Source organism: Condylura cristata, unplaced genomic scaffold, assembly GCF_000260355.1.
Source record: "Condylura cristata isolate star-nosed mole 26May11 unplaced genomic scaffold, ConCri1.0 scaffold00007, whole genome shotgun sequence".
Taxonomy (NCBI): Eukaryota; Metazoa; Chordata; class Mammalia; order Eulipotyphla; family Talpidae; genus Condylura; species Condylura cristata.
This window is the reverse complement of record NW_004567108.1, coordinates 26,528,634-26,542,166: the sequence shown is the minus strand read 5'-3', so window position 1 is coordinate 26,542,166 and position 13,533 is coordinate 26,528,634. Positions and strand designations below refer to the sequence as shown.

The 13,533-nt window shown below is 34.8% G+C and overlaps 1 protein-coding gene across 1 annotated transcript in view; it reads left to right on the top strand.

Moving 5' to 3' along the window:
* Positions 1–13,533, top strand: part of ADGRV1 (adhesion G protein-coupled receptor V1) — a 402,490-nt gene that overhangs the window by 99,749 nt on the left and 289,208 nt on the right. Inside the window, exons 49-56 of the mRNA XM_004678139.1 lie at positions 2,261–2,483; positions 2,767–2,971; positions 5,011–5,157; positions 7,322–7,577; positions 8,894–9,096; positions 10,848–11,024; positions 11,384–11,566; positions 12,982–13,161. Of these exons, the coding sequence (XP_004678196.1) occupies positions 2,261–2,483; positions 2,767–2,971; positions 5,011–5,157; positions 7,322–7,577; positions 8,894–9,096; positions 10,848–11,024; positions 11,384–11,566; positions 12,982–13,161 (1,574 nt within the window). The remainder of the gene's footprint in view (positions 1–2,260; positions 2,484–2,766; positions 2,972–5,010; positions 5,158–7,321; positions 7,578–8,893; positions 9,097–10,847; positions 11,025–11,383; positions 11,567–12,981; positions 13,162–13,533) is intronic.

Below are 13,533 nucleotides of genomic sequence, written 5' to 3'. Positions count from 1 at the left end.
TCTACTTGTGCTTTAATTTTGTTCCTTTATCATTTTTGCTTCTCACCTCAAGTTTTTAGTGGACTGACTTTGAGTAACTCATTATGATTCAAAATAGTTGCCTAATGAATGTTTTTAAGGGTGATGAGTGCTGCCTGAATGGGCCATTAATTGAAGTTATAGAATTTCCTTTAAAGATTTTGAAAAAATAGAATAGGCACACTTTCTAAAATAATTTGTGAAAAATTCTGCCAGCAGCTTGTTAAGGGACCTATTGTGAGGTCTCTTTATTTCTTTTGTTTCTGTGACTTGAGGTTGGAAAAGTATGAAAAAATTATAGGTAATTATTTAGAATGCTTATTATAGATCCCCTGAAAGCTGAAATTATGCATTAAATAATATTCAAGGACTTTCTTATTTTGAATGTGTCAAATATTTTATTAAGAGTATTAGATTGGAGACCTGACTATGAGGATTACATCTTCTGGTAATAACTTGACAGAGATTATTGGGTGGTGACTGAATTCTTTTAATGGAAGAGGAAGAGTGATTTGACAAAGACTGCAGGACATATGAACTTATCTTCCCCTTGTCTCCATTATTTTACAGATATTTTTTAGAGCCAATTATATGCTAAGCAGATGGTAAACCTTGAGGAAACAAGGATAAGCAAAATCTGATATAATCTTTCCCCTGAAAAAGTTTGACATATTTTAGGGAAAAGACAATATAGAGATCATAGAACCACTTTTCTAACCACAAAGAGATAGATTACACTCATGAAAGAATGGAATAAAGCACTCTCATACCACAGAATGGAAAAGACTTGGCTGGGCCTAATGGATACCCAGAAAATTTCCTGTAGGAAGAGTCATTTAACTGCAAATAATAGGATGATGGGTAGCAGTTAATGTGCAGATCTGAGCTTGCGACAGGGTTCTTTTTATGAAGGGGTAATGAAGACTAGGACAAAGAGATAAAGGGAGAGGTTGAGGGAGAGACAGAGACTATAGCCTTGTGTGAGTATGTGTGTATGTATGTGTGTATGCATGCGTGTAAAGGAGAACTTTGACTGCAGCTTGGAAGACAGACCCGAGGACTTGAGCAGTGTATAGGAATTGCTGGTGATGAGGAGAGCTTGTATACACAAGCTTGGCTAGTTCACACTCCAGTTGGTTTTATGAAAAACAGGTTTTCAGTTAGTGCAGTCTGATGAATGGAGAGTTTGTCATGTGGTGATTGGTGGGAGTTATTGGGCTCACTATTGTGAATTTCAATTTCTTTGCAGTAGTGAAAGCTGTGGACATTCCAAAAGTACTTGGACATGCTGGGGGCCAGACCCTTAACTGGCTCCTGTTGGGGTTTGAACCCACATGGCTCTGTGTTGTTTTTTTTTTTTATATATATATATTACCTATCAATATCTTTATATTTCACTGAGTTTCCGTAGGTACTGGAGTTTGTATATGCTACACTCTGGCTTCTCCTTTTGTCCTCAGTTTAAGTCTGAAGATTATTTTGTGGCAAATACAATGTAGGAAGCCTCCTTTCCTTCCTAATTTCTATAGATACAAATATGAGCAGTAGCTTTGAACTATGAAGATTATGATTTCTTAATAACATGTCAAAATATACTCTAATAATTATAAATATGTCCATACCCTTGGTATGGTTAATGGTCGTTCAGAATTTATCAAGTGAAAGTTATTACAGAAGTTTGTCTCTAATTAATATTGAAATATTAATTGTAAAACAGCAATAATCACCAAATGTGGAGGGCTCAAGTATTTGAAGATCAACCCTATAGATTATTAAATTGCATTAAAATGATAAATTGAATGTAATGTAGCAACCTATAAAAGTATAATGCTGTAAAATAGTACTAACTTTTTAAATGAAGAGTTTTATTTTGGATTTAGCCTATAACTATGTCACTATGAATTCAAATGGATGGTAAATGGAAATGTTTTCACTTAAAAAATATCCTGTGCTGTCCAATTGATGAACGTTGAGATGAGAACAGTTCAATATCCATTTGGATTTTATACTAGTGACTTAATACTTTTATTAAGTGGATGTGGGTATGTTCTGAGTCGGACTCGATCACTCTACAGCATTTAAAAAATACAATTTCAGGCATTTTTGAACTTGAGTCACACTTAGTTACTTTAGATATCGAAAGCAGCTTTGGCTATCAGGAAGGTTTTACTCCGTGCCCAGGGAAGAGCATTTGAGATGCAATTAGGTTTTACTCCCTCTGCCTTTTCTCCCCACCCTGCAGTCCACATGCTTCTTACTGGCCAACATGTTTCTGCTCTTTACTGCTGGAATGCAAAGTTGAATCAATTCTCTTTTATTCTGGAAGCACCTTCTGCTCACGATGCAGTTGTTGTTGCCGTTAAATCCCGTAATTCAAGCAAGAATTTAATTGCTCTAGTGGGAGACGCCCATTCACACCTGTATGAGCTGAGCTACATCTCAAGCCAGTCCGACTTCATTCCTAGGTAGGGTTGATATTTCATGTTGAATGATTTCCTGCTGGCCATAATTTTCTATAGTGTTTAATTCTAAGTCTTTAGTAACTGAAAAAAGAGGTATTTATGAGCCAGATGTTTGCTAGTCATGTTTACATACTACGGAAGGAAGTATTTCTTGGTTAAAATGTTACTTATGAATTGTGATTTCTGCAAGTTTTAATATTCATAGTGAGAGGGTTTGAATAATCTGTGTATATGTCTTTTAATTTTTTTATAGTTGACTTTATTTTATGTATATATCTGATGCTAGTTCAGGTGAACTGATATTTGAACCTGGTGACACAGAAGCTGTAATAGCAATAAATATCCTTGATGATACAGTTCCAGAAGAGGAAGAATCTTTCAGAGTTCAGCTGAAAAATCCCAGGGGAGGAGCAGAGATTGGTGTGAACGGCTATGTAAATATAACTATTCTGTCTAATGATGATGCATATGGAGTTGTTGGATTTGCTCAGGTAATGAAACCAGAGATCCTGTACTTAGACCAGAATAACTTATTTATTGAATTTTTCTTATTCATTGTATCTGTTGTCAGTACTGACTCATCATACTTTCAGTATCTTAAACTTTTCTCCCTTTCCCAGCTTCACAACCTATTCTGTATTCTAAGGTGAATTCTACTTATGTTTGCAGTTTAGACTTATACAATAGACCTTCTACGTTAACTTTTCCTTAACCGTTTGTTTTTTGTTTGTTTGTTTGTTTTGTTTTTCAGTGCTGATCCTTTTATAGGGTTAAATTTGAGACATTACCATTTGGCGTTGGTCCAGACATTGGCACTTTTAACCCTGTTTCCAGAGAATAATGAGGCATTAGATTCTAAGTATATCACACATTGTGTTTTATGTCAGCATCAGTATAAATATGACTTTGTCTTATTGTGTCTTTGTTATTGTTTGGAGGGGGAGGAGAGAGAGAAAGAGCCAGAGATGTTTATAATCGTTATGTGCATTTTATGCATAGAGTTTCTCTCTCCTGAAGAGCTATGCCCATCTTCCTAGCTTTCTGTCTCAATTTTGTTAACAGATAGCAAAAGAAAATCCATTCACTCAGTATTATTTGCAAAATGTCTTGGAGTTACAGTTGTAGCTATGGTATATTTCTCTGAAATACCCTGTAAGAAGGAAAATATAACTCAAACTGATTTAAACACCAAGAAAATTTCTACAAAGGTGGGTTAATTCTTGCCAATAGATAACATCCTGGATTACTTCAACCCATTCCTTAAAACAGGCTCTTGCACTTGGTCTATCTTGTGGCAAAATGAGCTCCACTAGATGATGGCTTTTTTCAAATCCTCATTTTATGAAATTGTTAGAGGAGGGTAGATAGTCAGAGAGAAGGTTCTCTTTTAAAAAGTATTGTTTATGTGAACAAATTGTATGCATATTTTAAAAACAAGGTATTTTCTGCAGGAATGTTTGATTTCCTTGAGCAAGATTTTATTACTATATAACATTTATAATAGTGTGTTAAAATGCCATATAAAATATTGCTATAGAATGGGACATCAACTCAAGTTTAGTGTCTTCAACAGAAGCTTTCATAAGCATTAAGAAATTAAGGGGGGGGTGTCTCTTTTTAGGTTACTATAATAAAAAGACAAGAAAAATCTTACTGAGAAAATTAAAAAAAAAAAAACCTTTATACTCTGATTCTTGCTTCATTACTAGTGGAGAACCAGGTCTATTGTAAGAAGGAATCCTTTTGGTATTAATTTTGAGGGAAAGTTCACTAATTAGTTGGCAAAAGAGGTTTTAAGTGTTAGTTGGACAATGTTACCATCACACAGGGGTAGAAAGCAGTTTGGAACAAAAGAAAGAGACTAGGAACTATAGTGAGAAGGGAGTAAAGAATTCTAACACAAAAGATACAGCTATGTTTGGCAGTAGAATAGTGAAAAGAGCACTGGGTAAAGGATGAAACACCATCAGTGGAAGCCTGAAAGCCTGTAGAAACATTTCATAGGATGTAAATTTAAGGAAGAGAACGTTTGTAAATGATCAGAAATATCACCCTGATTCTTAGGATATCTTTATACTTGAATGGACCTTCGAAATCATGAAGACTAAATTTTATTTTACAAAAAACAAGCAAAGAGCTAGAGATTGTTAGGGTGTAGGCAGGGAAAGAAACTTTACCCAATTCTGTATGTTCTTTCTCTTGATATATGTTTACATTTTAGGTAATTACTTTACAAATACACATACTTTCCAAGTATAAAATATAATACATGCATTGAAGAATGTAGAAACAAGAAAATAAAATTAATGTTATAAAATTCACATTTAATTTACTTTAAATTGGTCTTTCACTTTTTCACATATGCTGTTTTAAAATGCAATGGTTATGTGATACAACAGGTTTTTAACTATTGCTTTTCAATTAATCTTTATATTGCTTAGTATACTTTGAAGTTTGTAAATGAATAATGCATTAAATAAGTCACTGCTGTCATTTGAGATAACTCCTGTGTCTTCTGTGCATTTTCCAGAATTCACTATATAAGCAAGTGGAAGAAATGGAACAAGACAGCCTCGTAACCTTGAATGTTGAACGCTTGAAAGGAACATATGGTCGTTTAACTGTAGCATGGGAAGCTGATGGAAGTGTTAGTGATATATTTCCTACCTCAGGAGTGGTATGTAATTTACAAAATTATAGGAGAGTCACTTTTAAATTATGGTTACTATTGATGCATGGGACCAAACCCTGCCTTGTGGATGAAGTGTTTGAGTTTGACCATATCAACACTGGATTCACACTAGCCATCATAGAGAGGGATACAATTTAAGGTTAGTTTTATTCTGATTATTGTCCTTTTTTCTATCAAACCAAAATTACCTGTAAAAATGTCATCCCTTTTTAAGGTTCAGTATGTCCTTTGGCCAAATTGTTGATGTACTATATTCTCAGAAGATAAAGCCAATCAAAATGGGAATGGAAACATGGCTTCAAGGTTTAGGTAGAATGGAAAAAGTAAATAGGAAGCAGATCTGTGCATTATAACCAGATGTATGAAAAAGTAGACCAGAGCTATTGCATGATGGTAATACCTGGTAAATAGGTTGAGATTCAGTGATGTGGGCAAAATCTGTTAAGGGAGATATACCTGTAAGAATGTGAGATATGCAAGTGTGTGCAGAGGGAGAAGATGATCTTGTTGCAGTTGCTCATAAGGTTGAGACTTTGTGGAATTTCAGAACTGAGCTGGCCCTTTGAGCTGTTTCCAGTTGGGGCAAGGGGACTTGTGTCCTTGACTTCAGGCCACCCTCTAAGTGGCACATAACTGGGTGTAAAGTAGTTTGCTGAAATTGAGGGGGAATTCCAGTGAGAAACACAGAAAAGATTTATTTATTTATGCACACATAACTGGGGAACAAGCCAGAGGTGCAGGGACAGTGAGAGGATTCACCAGAGACAGAGTGGGGAGCAGAACAGGCCCACTGAGGAAGTGCACTGCTGAGGGGAGCAGCCAGAGGGTCAGGAGAGGTCTGTCACACCATGTGGATCACCTCCCTGGCCTGGGATTAAACTCGTACTGAAGCTGGAATTGTCTCCAAAAAAAGACAAATCCATATTAGTCTCCATCATTTCTAGATTTCCATATCATTTGAAAGATGATTGGAACTTTAGTGTTTTATGAATATTATGACATTTTTATTATAGTGAATATGCAAACAACCAAAACTATAACTTGTATTTCTTAGGTTCAGCATATAATTATATATGGAATTATAATACCTTTTTACACATATATATGGTTAAATTATTTTTAAAATGCACAATGGTATCTTAATTGTATTTAGGTCTAGATTATATTTGGAAGAATTATTTTATTCAAGAGTCAGAAATTATGTTATTCAGGTGATGTCCAGCCAGTTAGTAAATGTTTTAGACTTTGTTAGCTACATGGTCATTTCTCAAGTGCTTGTTTGCCTTTATAGCACAATCAGTAATAGACAGTATGTAAATGAATAAACTTGACTGTGTTCAAATGAAACTTCATGTGCATAACATGGATTTGGCCAAGGGACAGTAATTTTATGACTTTCAGTATGTTAATAAAGCTCTTGAGTTTATCCTCAAATGGCTTTTCTATGTATAGAAATGAGTATGTGCAAAATTGGTCTGTGATGCTAGTTTGAATATTTTGCAGTTGTTGTAGGTGTATTGTTGAATAGGGTTTTGGGCGGGGAAATGGGACATGACATGTAACAAGCAAACATGAGTCCAGTTAAAGAGTTTCAGCTGTGTTCTAGCAAATTTGGATTTGACTCTTCAAATAATGAGACTCACAAGGAGGAGAGATAATTTCTGATTTTATTTCTACCTTTCTTTTTCTGTTTTTCCCTTGATTTGTCCATTGCTAGGTATATTGAGAGGTTAGTCAAAAGGAATTAGTGACCTCAGCAATCATTTGTAGGGAAAAAAGTTAAACTAGTATGTTACCTTCTTTAATCTTAGAGACATTTACAGATGGGATCCAGGACTTAGATTTCCAAACAGTTATGTACTCTGCATTTTAACAGAATAGAGAATTCAGGATGTGACAATTTGGCTACATGTTTTATTTGCTTCAATTTCAGTAATTACTTACTTTTGTTCTTAGCAGTCGTCCACTTTTAATATTAAATTTATTTGATTTGTAGAATCATTATGTTGTTTCAGTATCTTGTTATTTATAGGGTCAGTATCAAAAGAAACTGTAGACTTTTGGTATTTTTACAGCACAGCAGTACTTTCAAAATAAATAAACTCTTTTTTTTTTTTTAATTAAATAAACTCTTTTTAAAAAATTTTAGATTTCCTTTTCTGAAGGCCAGGCACTGTCCACAATCACTCTGACGGTCCTTGCTGATGATTCACCAGAGTTATCAGAGATGGTAATCGTGACACTCAACCACATCACCACAGAAGGGGTCGTGGACCCATCAAAAGGCGCTACCATTGATCAGGAGAGAAACAAGTCTGTGATAACCACTCTGCCCAATGACTCGCCCTATGGCTTGGTGGGCTGGCATGCTGAGTCTCTCTTCATTAGTGTAGCCGAGCCTGAAGGTAAATCTGGCTAAGCATTCTTTAGGGAGTAAGCGTTATTGGATAATTTAATTCTAATGTTTACTGGAATGAAAATTTTTCCTTTTAAATTTTAAAATTTGACAGGTCATATGCTATTGTTCGTTGTTACTAAGTTTTATGATCTTGTAGTAACTCAACATTATGTTGAGGAAATAAATACTTTTACCTTTTGAACATTAACATCATAATAGAAATGTTAATATTTTTGGTAAATCATTGAAATGAAAGTAACTGATGGTTAATTTTACATTCCCTTTTCCATTATTTTTGACCTGTTCAGATCTTCTTTCTATAGATTTTCAGTAGTTGCAAGGGACAATGAACAACATGGGAAACTGTATATGACATTCAAATTATTGCTGAACTTCTTTTCTGTGAAATGAAAATGATTAGTCTCTATCCCGTTTTTCCTTAAATAACTATTCATGTCAGCCATAGGACAGATATTTGTAGATAAAAATCACTTTGTTTGAACAAAAGATTTTACTATGCATTTAGAGTCTATTACATAAAAGCTCTAAAGTTTTAATTAAGAACATGGACATCATTCAAGTCCTTTCATTTATATAGTTGATGGGGGGGGAATGACATGTAGTTAGCTACCTGGGTCTTTTATATCCATATATTTGAAAACAGAAGCAATAGACCTAAAATGAACTATGCATTTGCTCATTCAATATTTTTTATGCACCAAGTCAGTGTGTCAGGATTGTGCTTTAATTGTGGAAAATTAAAGACCTGCATTTTCATAATTAGAAACTCACAGACTAGAGGGAAATATTGGGAAGCACTTTTTAAAATTCATGTGGCAAAATAAAATTTAAATATTTAAGCAATGAAATGAAAAGTAGGTGTTGTGAAATAGTATGAGTCTTGTATTAGGCACGTCTTTATAACGACAAAATCGCTCTTCTAATGAACAATTTGATGACATACGTTTAATTTTTCATTTTCAGTGACTCATCTTAGCATTTTACTTGGAAGCTCTGTTCAACCTGTACATATATTTACCTTAACTTTTCAGCAAGACCTGTTAAAATGCATGATATTTGCACCATAGTTGAGTGTGTTGGAAAACCAGAGTGAGGGTTTAGGACTAGTACAGAATCTCAGTGATTCTCAGCTCAACTTTGTGTACAGTGGAGCAAAGCATAGACTATTCCTTGGGAGTATATGTTGTCTTCATTTTACCTCTTAACTGTTCAAAAAACTGTGCAGAACATTTCCTAAATGCTTAGACTATCACCTCAGTGCTAGAACAGCATATGTTTACTTGAGACATATCCCTCTCACAGAGAACATCACCATCCTGCAGTTGCAAATTGTTCGAGACAAAGGATTAACTGGAGACATTGCTGTTCACGTGTTAGCTAAACCCAACCCCTTATTGCACGTCAATAACCGAGCAACTGAGAATGAAGATTATGTGCTGCAAGAAACAGTAATAGTAATGAAAGAAAACATAAAAGAAATGTATGCCAAAGTTGCCATTTTGCCGGTGAGTCCAGGCTACAATTACTAGGATGTAAAATAAAAATATGCTTTGAAAGATAAAAATGTGACACACTAAAATAAAAATCAAAGAATGTTTTTAAATGTAAAAATGTGAGCGCTATAATTTTTCCACTCATATTTAATAATGAATGTTTTATAATTAGTAAAAATAACTTTTGTATTTATTTAGAACTGGCATACTATTAGAATAAACTTTGAAGCATTGCATTTAATTTGATTATTATATGTCTGTGAATTTACTGTTTTGATGTTGGGTGGTTAGTTCTTTTAAATTATTGAAAATAAAATACCTGAATCAATTTGGTTATATTTATTGTGACTTGCTGTGACAATATCTTCATTTCATGATATTACTTGAATTAAGGCTAAAATTCAAATATTTAAATAATGGTTTTAATATTTCTCTTTATATGTAAAAAGAGAACCATATATATCTGTTGATTGACAAGAAACTGACAGTGGTAAATTGTTACTAAAACATTTAATAGTTAGGGGCTCTCCCTGGTGGTATAACGGTTTAAAGCGCTGCATTATGAAGTTCTCCGAAACCACTGCACGATTTTGATTCCCGGTCAGGGAGCTGACCCACATGGCAGTGGTAGACCTTTCCTGACCCACAGTTGCTTCCCTCAGCAGTGTATTTCAGTAGATCTGCTTGTTCAGTTCCCCATTCTGTCTCTGGTGAAGCCTCTCACCACACCTCTGGCCTGTACTCCAGTTCTGTAAGCACAAATAAATAAACCTTTAAAAAATATGTATATATATATATACACACACACACACACAATAGTTAGATGTTTTTATGTTAATATAATATCTAAATACTGTTATAAATCATATTATGAAATAGATAATACACTAATATCAGTGTTTTAATAGTGGTAATAGCCTTAGACAGTAAGGGCTTCTGGAGAGGATTTTCTGGGAAAAACATGTGGGGTAGGTAAGAATGGATGTTTTCCATACCTTTAAACTATGAATTCTTTTGGAATTTTTTATTACCCATTCAAAAATAATGTAACAATTTAAAAAATTAATGAAAATATAGGCTTTGGTTTACAAGATGAGGCTTATAAATCTTGAGTTTTCTCTTTTAGTATTTTATTTTTTAAAGGTATATTTATGTATACAGAACTGGGGTACAAGGCAGAAGTGCAGGAGTGGTGAGAGGATTCACCAGAGACAGAATGGGGAGCAGAACAGGCAGATCCATGAAGTACACTGCTGAGGGGAGCAGCAGACAAGACAGGAGAGGTCTGCTGTGCCATGTGGGTCACCTCCAGGCTTTGGGCTCGAACTCGCACTGAAGCGGTTGTGGCCAGCTTGCAGCACTGCACTTCAACCCATTGTGCCACCAGGGAGGGCCTTAGTATGTATTTTTTACCAGTTAACCAGTTTCTCCTAAATTCTGTGGGGGAGATAATACATGTAACACGTATCCAATGGGATATGTATGGTCAAAATGGTGGGATGGATTTTAAGAAAATGTTTTATGTGCTAGTGAGCGTGAAGTTTCTGAAACATGATCTATAAGCTTGAATATCTCCTAAGATAAAGAAGTTGGTGATAATATAGTAAAATATTAAATGTATTTGACTATAAAATTACTTTCTGTTTATATAACAAAGCTCCTATTCCCACAGACAGTTATTCCTTACTGAAAAAATTGCAAGTTTCCTTGCAAATTACATTTAAATGTTTCAATCTCCCTCCTTGCTCTCCCCCTACTCTCAGGATAATGCACCTGAGTTGGATGAAGGATTTATTGTCAACATCACTGAGGTTTACCTGGTGAACTCTGACTTCTCTGCAGGACAACCGGGAGTGCGGAGGCCTAGAAAGGAAGTAGTGGAAATAACAATTGAAGAAAATGATGATCCTCGAGGAATTTTTAAGTTTCATGTTACTAGAGTAAGATGTACTTTCTTTCATATATTAATAGTAACACAGAAGCTTATACTTGCTGATTCTGCCATTGTCAAATTTTCTGCAAAGTAATTGGCTTTGCTTGCAGATATTTACAATGGTCTAACCTGAAATTTATCTCTTATTAATTCTTAGTCCTCTTTGAGGTAGGCAGAGTATTATGTATAGTTTCACTAAATTTAAGTGTAAAATTTGTAAGATCTATTATGAATACATATAGGTGACTACTAACTTCTGCTTTAAGGATCAACTATAAGACATGTCAAAAGGACAGTAAATTCAGAGAGATGATATATAAGGTGATACTGTTGTCTTGGATTTCAATTTGTTTTCTTTTCCAAAAGGATTCTGGTGGTGTTGTTACTGCATATGAGGTGCCTCCACCCTTGACTGTAGTCCAGATTCCCGTTGTCCGACTGGCTGGAAGCTTTGGGGCAGTAAAGGTTTATTGGAAAACAGCACTGGACAGTGCTGGCCTCGAAGACTTCAGGCCATCCCATGGAGTTCTTGAATTTGCAGAGAGACAGGTATGCTAGCCATGAGTATATTAAGTAACACGTGGGCGTGTCCTTCAAGTATTTATAAACGTCTGCCAAGCAAATGTGCAATAGTGATTGCTGAATGGGTCACACTGTAAATGTCTCTGTCAAGCCAAGCTAAAATGTTATTAGTTAATACGTTTTAATTTATCAGTGGACATAAATAATGTAAAGAGGCAAGAATTTCATCCTTTTGTGAACTTCCCCACCTGATTCTATTTTAAATAGAAATTGTAAAAGCAGATAATAATTAGAAGTACCTGAAGATGTATAAAAACATTACCTCATGAATGAATCACATTATTCCTATGAATTTTTGGGTTTTTATTCTACTTATTTCTTAATGCTTGTATATGCAGGTATCTATTTTGTATCTACATATTTCTTACTTAGCACACAAAACTAATGCCATCATTAAAAAAAGACTAAAATGAGAGAAAATAAAAAGCTAGAAAAACACAAGAAAACACTAGTCTAGATTTGGACAAATCAATTTTAATTTTATAAAATATCCTCCAGGAGGTATAAATTTTGTAAAATGAACACGTAATAAAAATAAGATGTTTCTGAAAATACTCAGCTAAAAAAGGCATGCGAAGAACCATGAAAATGTCAGGAACTTCAAATACCAGTATCTATCCCCATGAAGGCTGATTTTTGCCTAGACAAATCTGCGTAGTGTGTGCTAACCTCTTAGTTATCCTTAGGGAGACAGTAATACAGTTTCAAGATAAGTATTTGTGATCTAGGTTTTGCTACACATAAAGGTCTATTAATATTTGAAATCATGAGTTTTTAACAAAATCAGAACTTTAAAGCATTTGCTATTAAAAGGGAGGGGTAACAAAATTTTTACATTTAAAGCAGGTAGAAAAACAATTTCAAATTCAAATGGCCTTCTCTCTGTAGTTACAGTATTTTATTTCTCTATGCTTTCCTTCCTCTCTTCTCCCTTAATTCTGTGTTTATGATTGAAGTGCCATAATTTAGCAGTGTCTTTAACATACTCATTATTTTTAAAATTAACATCCTATAGGGAAAGTATTCTGTATTCAACAGTGAAAATTTGAAGTTCAGACAATTTAATGAGTCTCCATTTTAGCTTTTGATTTTGTTCAGGGTTTTGCCTCTCGAGTGTGATGCTCAGATTTCTCACTTTCCTCTGTTGTTATTGGTTTTAGGTAGAAAAATTTTTTCTGGTAAGCAATCCCCGTAGCAAAGTATTGGGAGTTTTCTCTGAGCTACAGAAATTGATTTAATAGGAAATATATCTAGGATGTGCTTATACTATCTTTTATCACATATATAATTTACCTTAAAAATAATTGACTAAAATTCTGAATTAAAAACTCGAAGATTTCTCAAGTTGTATCTCTCCTTCCCCTTCTTCCTTCCTTTCTCAGGTTACTGCAGAAATAGAAATCATCATAATTGATGATGCTGAATTTGAACTCGTGGAAACATTCAATATTTCTTTGGACAAGGTGGTTGGAGGTGGCAGACTTGGCGATGACGTTGTTGTAACTGTTGTGATTCCACAAAATGATTCTCCATTTGGAGTATTTGGATTTGAAGAAAAGACTGTAAGTTTATTGTGCCCCACTAGGCTATTATACCCAGCAATTTTTAGTGGAAACACATCTTTTTTAAAAAAAGGTTTATTTATTTATGCATCCAGAACTGGGATACAAGCCAGAGGTGCAGGGGAGGTGAGAGGCTTCACCAGAGACAGAGTGGGGAGCAGAACAGGCAGATGGTCGAAGTACACTGCTGAGGGGAGCAGTGGGCGAATCTGGAGAGGTCTGCCACGCCATGTGGTCACCTCCGGGGCAGGCGGGGCTGGAATTTGGTGTGGAAGTGGTTTTTAACATCTTAGTGCTGTGCTTTAACCTGCTGCGCCACCAGGGAGGACCCGGAAACACATATTTTATTTAAAAAAAAATACTTGTTCTTAT